The 12954-nt window shown below is 31.0% G+C and overlaps 1 protein-coding gene across 2 annotated transcripts in view; it reads left to right on the top strand.

Annotated features, from left to right (window-relative positions):
• The window catches only part of LOC106688544 (uncharacterized), a 25211-nt gene extending 12590 nt beyond the window's left edge, over nt 1–12621 (top strand). The window contains exons 2-6 of one of the 2 annotated variants that reach the window (XM_067044981.1): nt 680–758; nt 3156–3341; nt 6034–6115; nt 9296–9449; nt 9781–12621. In XM_067044981.1, the coding sequence (XP_066901082.1) occupies nt 680–758; nt 3156–3341; nt 6034–6115; nt 9296–9449; nt 9781–10004 (725 nt within the window). In that variant the 3' untranslated portion in view covers nt 10005–12621. The remainder of the gene's footprint in view (nt 1–679; nt 759–3155; nt 3342–6033; nt 6116–9295; nt 9450–9780) is intronic. The other variant, XM_014433049.2, reaches the window with a different exon arrangement.
• Nucleotides 12622–12954: the final 333 nt, after the last annotated feature.

Genomic DNA, 12954 nt, shown 5'->3' with positions numbered 1-12954 from the left:
TAATATATACAATATTTACACAATCGACCTGAGGATCCCTGAGCCCACTCTATCCCCCACGTGTGAGGGGTAGAGCAGAGCTCAAGAGATCCCAGTGCATCCCTCTCGCCGCATCACTGGTAATGAGCCAGTGGAGGCTGAGCAAGTGCGCTAAAGCCGCAAACACTCAACTTGAGTGGAGAATCAGGGATTCATTGTACCTCCTTCCAATTAAAACTATTACTGTTCAACTGTAAAGAACACACAAAAACGAGTACTATCGATAACACCTTTTTGTAGGATAACTAGCAGTTATTGCTCCTTCAACCCTCAGACACAAATTCGGCATGACACATTCCACATGATACAAAAAGTTTTATACTCGAAGGATGAATCTTCAACTAACTCTAAATTCTTACATAATCATTGATACCTGTATCAAATTTAGGAGGTAGGCAGAGAGAAAGGGCTTAATATGTTATACAGCGCTAATTGTTATAATTCATTTCGCAGTATAAAGGTTTATGGCAATCTACTTATGAATCTGAATCATAAGCTTTGGAAAATGTAACCTTGGAGATTTTTACTTACCAAGCGATGACCCTGTAGTGCTCTTGAAGTTAATGTTGTTACAATTAAGTTTTGGGATTTATCGTTATTTAGTACATACACCTTATATTCTTTATTTTTCTGGTTTCAGGGAGACTCAAAATCTTTAGAAATAATCTCAAACAACCCGTAGGCTTTAAAGAAGATGGTTACCTTGAATTTCTACATTTGTAAGTTCTCGGGTTTTTTCAGTGGCTCAGTCTGATCTATTTCATTAAAGCTGTTGAGATCCATTTTATATAACTGGTTGCACTTAAATGTTTTTACTTTAGGAAGTATTTGGACTGTAACAAACACTACCAGACTATTCTTACTGACTCACAAATTTTAATTTCGCCAACTGCCTGGGCCCATAACCAGTTGAACGCGAGGGTGGTGGACATAAATACAATGTTTTTACTGTTCTTAATCTTTTATTTGTTACGTTTAAATAAATACGCTCGATGGCTACTCCCGACTGACAAATATTCAAAGAACATAACGGCTCAACTACAATCGATATATTCACCATTTGCCACAGAGCAACACGTATACAATAAAAAATGAATTTTTATATCATACTTTGTATACAACACACCAAACTTGATGGAAACCTACCGACTACTGTTATAAAACCGTTGCAAGCCGGTACAATCCATATATTCACAGTTTGCAGTATAGCAACGTGTATAGAATAAAAATGAATTTTTACATCTCACTTTAACACTTTTCCCTACACAACGTTATTAGTAAGTCGGTGCCAGGACCCTAAATATCCCTGGAATTAAACGTATTGGCAACAAAGTATAGCTTGAGGAAAATACTTTATTTTAAGTTGGGATTTATGTATTTCATTAAAAGCAAAAGTTCATGCAATGAATAAAATGGTTGGTTGTGTAAAAAGTGACATGTGTCAACTGAAAGACGTGGTGTACATCTCAGATCTCAGTAGAAATTTGTTGTCTGTGAATAAAATAACACAGAACGGTGGATACGTGATTTTTTCTAAAGACAAAGTAAAAATTGTAAAGAATGATACTGTGATATTTGGAAAAAGATCTTCTGAGGGATTTTACGTAGTGACTTTAAAGACTGAATCAAATGCGAAAGCTTATGCTACAAAAGTACCTGAAACCAAAAAACAAATAAAAGAAAACAATAAAATATCTGCTTCTGAACCACTAAGTTATGTTGAAGAACATGAAGTTACTCAAAGAGCATTTAAAAGTTAGTTGAATTGTGATTCATAATCTGAAGATGAAAACGGTGAACCATTGATGGAAATAAAAGAAAAAAAGAAAAGGCTATAGCACAGAATAATGAAAATTTATTTAAAGATGAAAGAGAACTGGAAGAACAAGCTGATGCAGGAGACCGAAACAATTTGAGATTTGAAACGGAAGAAAATCTGCAGATAAAGAGGTATCTTAGCAGACTTGAAGGATCATTGATATGTACAGATAATTCTAGAGAAAAGGAAAATACAGATAATTGAGAAGGAAAATGTAAGAAAGTGAATTGCGAAGCAGATAATTTAGGAAAAAGTAAGAAATATACTGGCACTAAGAAGAAGAAGCCAAGAAAGAAAAGGTAATTTAGTGATCCAACGAATACTGTTAAATCTTGTGAATACTATAATTCCGACTGTGAAAAGCAAAGATGTAGTCGAAAGACGAAAAGTTCAAATCATCTACAAAAGAACAGAAGACCAGTTGGAGATGTTTGAATCCAGAACTCAGTGAAGTGATTTGTTAAACATAAAATCAAAAAGTCAATCAAATCAATTTTTAATCGTAACAAATAAAACAGTAAAAACATTTTATTTGTGTCCACCACCCTTGCGTTCAACAAAACGCTAGTATGATTAATTTCATAGTTGACAACGTCAGAAGCCCGTGTTTTACTGCGGGAATCATTAATTTTGAGCTGATAAGTTCTTTAAAATTAGTGAGGGAAATGGGGATAAAATTGAAAAATTTAGCAGTAGGGGTTAATAAACTTACATTTCAATAACCAAATTTAATCCCTGCAGGAACAGGCGAAATTAATGTGTTAATGGTCAAATTAATGTCCTAGTATACAAAGATAGATTTTGCGGGTAGTTACCATGGAAATAACATATGGATTATCTGTTGAAGACGTTCTGTCATAGTGATACTTACCTCTTTCAGGTTGAGCCGCAATGACATTGGGCGAAAATAGTGAAAACCACGGGTTTTCCGTCTGGTAACCATAAAAAAGGTCTTTCTCGTTCAGATACTGGCCAGAGTCACCGAATCTGCTCTGGTGGTAGGGGCAGCCATGTCCTGGCTTCGGGGTTCTCCATGCTGCAAAGGGGGCTGAAAAACTGAGGCCTCCCCTACCAATTTATACAAACTCTGAGGCCCAGAGTTTATACAAATTAAAAAAGAACCGAAAAAATCGAATTGTGTAAATCCGACAATGATAGTAGTCTATAATTTGTTATTGAGTTGTATACACAATGATTGCAAGCACCAAATATCACTGGGCTCTCATTGATCTTTAGGATAAATCTTTTTTCAAAACATTCAAATGTTTAAATAATTAAATAATATCATCATTTACAGGGAGTTGAGAGGCAGTATAATAAATTCAGACATAAGGTCACAAAATGGATCTGTCTTATGTCACACCTGTGGTACTAACTTTATGGAGAACAGTACTGTCGAAGATGGCAGGTGTCAGATATGCGGAAAAAAACTATGTAGTCGCTGTGGATTAGAATGGATTTGTCCTCGGTGCTATAAAAAAAGGTAGGATAAAATCAAGAACTTTTAATATATTTATATTAAAATTAATATTAATACCTAATATACCTTTATCCTATAAATCTCCAATGGTATTTATTACGTCAAAAATACAATTCATCAAAAAAACGTTAACATTCCATATCTTTTATCTTCTGCAACAGCGTTAAATGGCAGGTGACACATTTAAAGTTTTAAATATAGTAATATAAAACAATTAAAAAAGTGCAGGATTAGTCTATAAAGTGAAGACATGGCACAATACTAGTTATAGATTCACATCATTGTTTGATGAAATTTTCCCAGCGATGTTAACTCAAAAATAATCATTTTCGTTGTTATCAGGAGATAAGCCTTGTGTTGCATATTTGAACCAAAATAGACATATTTCCTTTAGTAACAAACTCCAATCCAATTAATAATAAATTTAATTTATTAATTATATTATAAATGTATCTTTTATTGTTTGGTAGGAACAAAATGAATAGACTATTAATATTATAATTTAAAAACAAATACATACAGCTGGTGAATAAAACGTAGGCCCACATAGGCTGCGGTGTATTATATCAATTAAGACAAAACCTCAAACCCTAATGATGTTTGTAACTAAGAATGTTTCATGAAATTTTGTTAACAAAAACATTATTCTATTCTAACATAGGCAGCAACTAAGCTATTTTTAGATTTACCTATTCACATCATTTCATCTATTCCAACCTTCTATCTAGAGTATAGGTAGATAATAATTTCCTTGCATTGTTGACGGTCCAAGAGAAAATTATAAGTAGTTCTTTAATAAGTTGAAAAAAAAAATTAATAAAAAAGTAAATCCTAAATGTTAAATCAATAGTTGTCGACATTAAACATTTTTTTAATACTGTTATCAATTATGAATTAAATTGATTGTCAATTCAAATATCTTTGTACTAGCTCACTCCATTACGTATACGAGTCATTCTCAAATAAACTATCACTTTCGAAACCTTGAAAAAAAAAACAGAAAATTCAAGTTCATGGAAACTAGCATTAGCCCTTGTATTAGTGTCGTTGAGTATCTGTCTTTTGGGGCGTAGCGTGGGCTGATATCCACGTACGTTTGGGCGTAGAAAAATTTTCCCACCCCTTTATTTATGTATATCAATTTAAAAGACTAAAATATAAAATAATTCTGAAGAACATTTTGGCAAGAACAATCATATTTATCCTGTTTTGTTGAGATTATAAATAAAAAATTGATGAGATAAAATGATTCAAATTTTTATAACATATTATTATTTACTGTGATATTATCCGGCCTCCTCGCCCAAACAACGCTACACCACTGTGATATTTGTTATACCTGTGTCCAACATTGCGGAATCTGACTTGGTTTCCTGGTTATAAGATGTTAAATCAGGATTTTTAATACGTGAAAGTGAGAAACCCTTTAGTTTTTGCATTAAAAACAATTTTCTTGATGTTTCTAAAGTTTTATTTTATTTTTTGTTTCATTACCTGTAATCTTGAAGCAACTGCATTATTCGGGAGTTGCAAATTCCTAAAAAAAATAGATTAACTTTAGTTTTAGAACTCTTTAAAACATATAATTAACTCATTTTTTTAATGATTTTAATTTTTTATCTATTATGATTAGCTATTATTATTTCGACATAACAGCAGTGGGATCAATAAAATAAATAATAATGTTTTAAACAGATTGATTGTATTTAGTAAAACGGTCTAGATTTATTTCATCAGCCTTATTTAAAACTTATAAAATGTTTTAAATATTTATATTATGGTTGATTAAATGCAAAAAATATGACCACATTTTTCCTACTCAATTCCACAGATTTCACTCAATTTTGAGCACACTCTACAAGGAAACTAAACAGTCAAGTAGGATTCCCTGGCCTTGTACCTTGGACACTCCTCCTCCTGTACTATGAGGGATTTCCTCTTGGAAATTTAATGTTGCTGTTAGTTATTACCTTGGTGTTCAAAATATCATATATTAATACAAATTAAATATATTCTTACATTTTATATGCCCTTTAGTCGTTTCAATTTATTTACAGTTTATACTTGTTTATTTTGTGATACTGATAATTTTAACCTACTCTGTTTATAGCGCATTGTAGCGGTATCGCGTATTAACCAAAAATTAATTGTAATATGCGAATTTTGACTACTTTAATTTTACAAAGCATGTTTATCTTCGCAAAATCTTTAATTTCCTAATTATGGACGAAAAAGAGAGAGAAAAAAAAGGCCCTGGTGTCCAAGGTAAGGGATAAGAACGTACCTAGGACGAAACAAAATAAAATTAATTGATTTTAAAAAAATCCTAAAGTAATTCAATAATGTATTTAGCGGATTTTTTTTTTTATTGCTTGATTGATAAGCTTTATAAACTGTAAGTAGATTAACGAAAACCAATCTTATTTATAGTTTTTCTGAAACCTTAAGAAAAAGTTTCCAAGGTAAGTGAATCACCCCGACCCTTTACCTATTCAAATCAAGAGGCACATTTTCATATTTTAGGCTCACAAAAAAGTTTATAACTATTAATATTACAATTAATAGAAATAAGAATTTTGGCCCATGTTGTTGAGTTAATGTGCAAAATGTTTCTACACTAATTCATTGAAGAGATATCATATTCCTCAATAGCAACTTATTCTTTAAATTTATGTGATAACATTTATTTTTCTAGAACAGAAAGAGAAAAGAAAAAAAGTTCAGATTTTAATGATCGAGAAATATTGGCAGCAGCAAAAATCATGAAAGTCCTCAAAGTAAGTGCTAGTTATTCCTTATTTTATAATTTCTTTCTAAGTTTTAAATGAAAATTCATACCCAATCGTAAGATATCACATAATGCTGACTGTTAGGAGCATAGGGAGAGTAAAAAGCACAAATAATAACGCATTGCAATAAACTGTCAACTGGCCGATGTATAGTATGAGATAAAATAAATAGATTACAACTGAGTGAGTTAATAGCTGGATTATTTTAATTTAAATCGAAAGGATATTGTCGTAATTACCATTAAGTATTGAAAGAGCTAAGCAGTATAGGACTCCAATGGGAGCCTTGGCCAAAAAAAAAAAAACAAAGAGCTAAGAAATGAAGAAAAGAATCAATCTGTATCAGTCAAAAGATGTTTTAAAATTTGTTTTTTGTCAAAACCCTTTATCGAAATCAGAAAGAGTAACGATAAAAGAATATTTGTACATGCATTGAGTTAACATCCGTTCAGGATTCGCCCGAATAGTCAAGATATCTGTCTCTGCCGTGTCCGGGACGGGAACCAGGCAAGTAAAACTGTTCGAGAAAGGTTGTCGTTTTCCATGAAGATAGGACTTAATAATAGTAAAGCAGATTTCTTTTTTTTCCTGTGAAATTGTACGAAAAAAATTAAACAAGATAAGCCGTTAAAAAAATGTTTTTATCTGAAAAAACATTTCAAAAATGAGGCCTAAAGCTCAGACAAATAATTTTGAGATTAATATTTTTGTATTATAGATCTTGTATACTAAATGTAAATAAAAAATATCTAATATACGTATCTAATTTTATAATAGTTTATTTGGGGTTCGGTGAATATCAAAGTGGCATATGGCGCCCCCCCCCCCTCTAGTCCTTATGAATATCCATTCCTGCGATATAACAACTAAACGAATGATACTGCCTTGGACTGAACAGTTAGATTTTAATTATAAAAATAATTTATAACTAAAAATATTCAAACACCCAATTATTGTTTATTATGTTCAGGGGATTAGAAGGGATTACAAATAACAATAACAATTATAATAATAATAATAATAATTTATAATAGCATTGATATTATCAGAGGAATCACGTCATTGATATTTCAGCCAACGTTATTATGACAAGGATGGTTAATTTGAACTCGCAGAAGGCTTCGATACTGCGTGTGATAGGGTAAACGAGGGGTAACCGAAAGGGCACAAGTCTTTTGATCATACCGCAACGTACAAGGGAACCAGTCTCCAAACATTGTAAAGGATAAAATTACAAAGGACACCAATCTCATGATATAGCGGGTACAACCCTGAGGAGAACCTGACCTCAAAACCTTTGGGTGTAAGGAAAGAAAGGTGGAAGGATGTTGAAGTAAAGATTTAAAAAAAACTTGTTGACCAAGAGTTGAGACACCCTGGTAGAACCCCGAAGGGGTCTTGAGGTAACCTGATGTCTTATATCTATCGAGGTATATCCTCTACTCTTAGTAAACCTAACGTCGAGAGGCATTCTAATAGTGAATTTATCTGGGCTCATCCAGGAGACCTCTGTGAATTAGTTTTATTGATAAAATATAAAATAATTTGTAATTTACTGAGTTAAATAACGTGTCGAGGTGGTTAGTTTCTTGCTGATTCTGCTTGTCCAGAAGGCATCGACAATGCGTGTTCAATTTATGTAAAGGTAAGGTAATTGACAAGGAAGATGATTAGATAGGATGAGACTAGCGGGTGACAACCGTTATATCTCAGAGGATGGCAACCTCGTCCTACCGGTTATTATTCTTGTAGGTATTAGGGAGGTATGCAAGCCTGGGGGGTAGCCGCCAGGTGGTAGGTCGTGCAGGAAGGTGCCTTCGTTCTACCGGGTGCTATTCTGGTAGATACGGAGGAGGTATGTAAGAATGAGGACGTAGCTAGCCGCCGGGTCCTACGAGAGGAAATTAGGTAGAGGATTGAAGGAGAGAGTCCATGCCTCAGGTGATCGAAAAATAAAATAAAATCTCTAGAATTCAGGATCGGCTGTCAGCTGAAACTATCTCAAGCAGAGCGTACATCACCAGGACAGGTCTAGGCCTCGGATAATTGTGGATCAATGATCGATTAGGCCTTCCTCAAGGCCCTTATTTATAGGCCTACTGCATGCGGCTGTGACCGGGAAGCGGTCTTACCTTATCGGCTTGAGGTAGTTTCGTGCTCAGTAGTATACATAAAAAGTAATAATACATACAAATAATGTTTTTATAAAAGAAAATAATATATAAATTTGAGAACTTCGGAGAGGCTCGAGGTGCTGCGCTCTGGTGGATTGGAGCTGAACTTATTGTTGCTCTCGCTACAAACGTTAGGTTCATTTATATAAGGTAATTATTAATTATTTGATCTTGGTAGAAATAGATGACTTCATGACCATCGAATGTCTTCCTAATAATACGCTCTTACAGCATTACAACCAGCTTTCAATTTGTGTTCCTACTTCCAGCTTTAAGCAAATTGGGACGAAAAGGAAGTGAAATTATGATTGAGTTACAAAAAATTATAATTAGGTTCCGTAATGAGTTTACCTGAAGTAGTTAATCACAGGATATTGGTCTTTAATATCGTTAATAAGCACGATGAAATTAAATCATACAAAGTAATATCTCAAACTAGACGTCCAAAGTTCTAAACACAAGTATTAAATGTATAACCACTCTCTACAACACTCCAATGATTGCAAACCCCATTTCCGAGTCCGAACCTCTTTTCAAATTTAACATTAGAAAAACTGAGTTCAACAAAGTCAGGTTTCGAATGTTAAGCAGTTAAAAACTTATATTCCTGGTGAATGTAAGGCTATTTCCCTAAATATTATCGGCAAAAAAATGGTGGAACATTTACCAGGTTTGCACCATAGATGAAACATAAAGCTTGCATTTGTAATTCACGCTTTTCATTTAACTTAAACTCCTATATTTTAACCAAAATAATCGAAAAGTAACATAGTTCCAAAATTATCATTTTTTAAGGTGTTCCAATATTTGTTTACAAAAGCTACAAACATATTAATTATCTAGCTATACTAAGAAGTTTGTTTCATAAACACTGTAACCATCTTGAAAATCATTGAAACCTTTATAGCCAAGTTTTATAAAATTTTTGACATGTAAAACAATATTCTAAATACAGAAGTAAAATAAAATTAAGTTGAAATATAATTAATTATAGATGAAAGGATATGCCACAGAATCAGCTCAAGGAATCAATAGGCAAGCATGCATAAAACAGAACCACATCAACCACATTCTAGAAACATCTTATAATTATGACTTTGGTGGAAAAGATATAATATTTCCAGAATATGGAGTAGATTTTCCAAAAGGTAAATAACTTACTACCTCATTTTCTTATAGTGAAATATTCAAAGATCTCATGAAATGATATACTACAAAAAAAAAAAATGTTTAAACATCTAAGTCAATACACTTGTAACTCTAATTTGATGTCCATAATTTATTCAACTATTAATATGGTAATTGCTTCTCAAATATTTTTTTCTATAGATTTAATTTGAAAAAAAGATAAATAAGGAAAGTTAAAAAAAATATTACAAAATAGAGTAACCAGTATCAATAATGTGTTGTTATGAAACTTTCTCAAATGTTTTAACTATCTGTTCAAGCATTTCCATTTATTTATTTTTATGCTTCCAGAATCAGCAAATAAGTGTGAGAGTGAACATACACTCAAAACCAATAATTGGGAAGGAAACTGGCTTTTTAAAAAAAAGGGTTACACCGAAGTATTTAAGCCACCAGCAATGTTTGTGCCTTCTTCTAAACAAAAATCCAAAGCACAAATAGGAGGAATAGATATTGATGATTTATCAGATCTTTCTGAATACAGTGATTCAGAATTAGAAAATATTTTAAACTAATATATATTAAATTCAGTTTAACCATATTATTAATATGACTATAAGCTGATAATTGTTAACATGATATTTATTCAATTTATTCAATTATCATAAAATTTAAGGCAGATTAATGATACAATAATGTGCAATCCATATTTATTATCTATATAAATGATTTATCAGATGTGCATAAATAGTTGGTAAGTATTTAATTAATTATAAAGATAAAGAAAAAAACAATACTTTTGCTGTAAAAATAAAGCAATGAGTTCTGCTATTTAGATAGGAGGAATATATTGAAAGACTTTTTTGTTGTTCAATTTTTGTGAACAACCATAAAAAAGCTGAATCATGCATACTAATTTTAAAGCTATAGAAATAAAACAAAATGTTGGTGTATTCACAGAATAAATCTTAACTTTCACTCTATGACTTAAACACATAAACAACTGGCCATTCTTTTTAGGAGTATGTTAGACACAAATATTAATAATAACTGTAAAATTAGTATTAAAAAAGAACCTATACAATAAAACCCATGAAGGGTCATTGGTAATTGATAAGGAAGTACAGTACACAATTTGTACAATAGGAATACTAATGAAAATGCAATTTTTTTAAAAGATATTCAACTCTTTATTTAAAAATAAACAAGAAACCAAAGTCAAGGTTGGTAACAGTTTGTTCACAAAAATGTCTTTATTTCTCTGGTTAAAACTTAATACTACTAAAAAAATAAATAAATACTTTTATCTTAACATAAAAGAAAAAATAACTTATTATTTATAACTAAATTCGTAAATATTAATTCTAGTAACTATTACTGATGAGTATTGTTTATCACCACCAAGTATTTGTTAAATTAGAAATTATATCTTAATAAATGATTTTCTGAAGGAACTTTACATGATTTAAATCTTATACTTTATTCTTACATAACCATACTCAAAGTGTACTTACATAACTGAAAAGAAATATTATTGTTCTGTTGTAAATTACTAAGTCCCTTGAAGGAATTTAAATCACTTCATACAATTTAAGATATAATTTTTTTTAGGATAAAAATACATTAATGTGCCATAAATACACAAAATCCACAACAAACATTCATCATAAGCTTTCATATTTCATTAAAACAAGGTCAAAAATTTGATAATCAATCACTACAAAAATAAAAATCTATTAACAAGATTAAATGCAACAATTAAAATACCTAGCTTGATAAATCCACAGACAAGACATGGACTCAGAATACATTATGAATCAGGTACACCTTTTATTTAAAAATCATTCTTTAATCACTATAAGGATGCTGAAGTTTGGTTTAATGAATAACAAACAATAATTAATTTTTTTTTTTAAATAAAAAAGAAGATGCAAAGTTGACTGTCAAGTTGATAATTTCACCACATAAGATGCTATCATAAAAAGTGGGAGGGGGAGGGAGGGAGGGAGGGAGAGAGGGGGAGAGAGAGAGAGAGAGAGAGAGAGAGAGAGAGAGAGAGAGAGAGAGTTTATAAGTAGCATAAGTATTTCATGGAAACATAAATTTTGTTATAACAATTTAGTTTTAATTAAAAATTTATTTTATGAATAAGGTTTTCGACATAAAAGAGCAAAAACTTAACAAGAGACATAAATTAATTATTAGGATATAATTGGAAGATTCCAAAGTCTCTAAAACACGGGCAAACCGGCCAGGCTCAGGGATCCTCCCTTATCTTCAAATTTTTATTTTTTTTATTACTTCCTGCCTGGTCAAATACATTTAAAAAAATATAGGCATGATAAAGTAATATATAGAGTTAATATCTAATGTCAAGTCCATCAACCTGACCCCATTAACTTCAATAAATGTTTTATATAATAAATAAAATTTAGGAAGTAGATAGAGAACATTTAATTAAATTTTATACCAACACTTAAGTTTAATACCTAGTACTAATCTATGCCATTTATTAAAATAAAACTATTCATGGGTAATGATAATGATTGTAATCTAATACAATTTATGCATTACTCTGAAAAAAAAAAGAAAGAAAATGTAGCAATAACAATGATTTATTTTCAAATATATTAACTGTTAAATATTACCATCATCAATCGAATTGAAAAATATTAAATCATGTTTATAAAACATTAACATTCTTATAATTTAGATATCTCATCAGTTTTCTACATTTATCTGAATATGATTTTCACGTAACACTTTTTTATCTCAATTATATAAATGAGCGTTGCACTTATTCCAAAATTAAAACACTGTAAAACTCAACACAATGAACTGTCATAATGATTGAAGAAATTGAACAATGAACCAATAAAAGTTTAATACAAACATATTGTATTATCTATCAAATGAGGCAATGAATACCTGAGTATTCTTTTTAATAGAAACTATCAGCAAGTAATAAGTGCAGCAAACTTAAATAATATGAATGAGTAAAGTTAATTTAGAATTTGTTTATAAAATATATTGAAACATTACTGAATAATGCTGAGGAAGGTCGAGTTAGGACAGTTATCTAGGTATCTAAGTGTAACTGAGTTTCATTTTAGAGAAAAAATTAATATGTACCAAATAAACTTATTAGATGAAATTGTATGCCCTTAAGAATTAAAGAAAATTAAAACTACAGCAACTTATTTTTCTTAAGGACCGTGAGGCCCATTGGTAGTTGCCTAGATTAATTATCTGAATAATGTGGTACTGTAAGTAAGAACTAACCAGTCAACACTTCAACACAGAAAAGAACATGATCACTTATAAGCAGAGAAAATACAACATCTCATATCAACAGTCAAAAAAGACATTAACTGACACATCAGAGACAGTACATTATTCCGAGACATACAAATACATATTGTAATTATAATATAAAAATTATATAGATGTTGTGAAGTGTTTTACTGTCTTTAATTGATTTGCCTTTTTAGACTATTGATATGACATGTGCCTCTCTGTCCTATG

This window comes from Halyomorpha halys, unplaced genomic scaffold (assembly GCF_000696795.3).
Source record: "Halyomorpha halys isolate HHAL.00 unplaced genomic scaffold, Hhal_1.1 Scaffold1151.1, whole genome shotgun sequence".
NCBI classification, from domain to species: domain Eukaryota; kingdom Metazoa; phylum Arthropoda; class Insecta; order Hemiptera; family Pentatomidae; genus Halyomorpha; species Halyomorpha halys.
The sequence above is the reverse complement of the archived record's forward strand: the minus strand, read 5'-3'. Positions and strand labels throughout refer to the sequence as shown.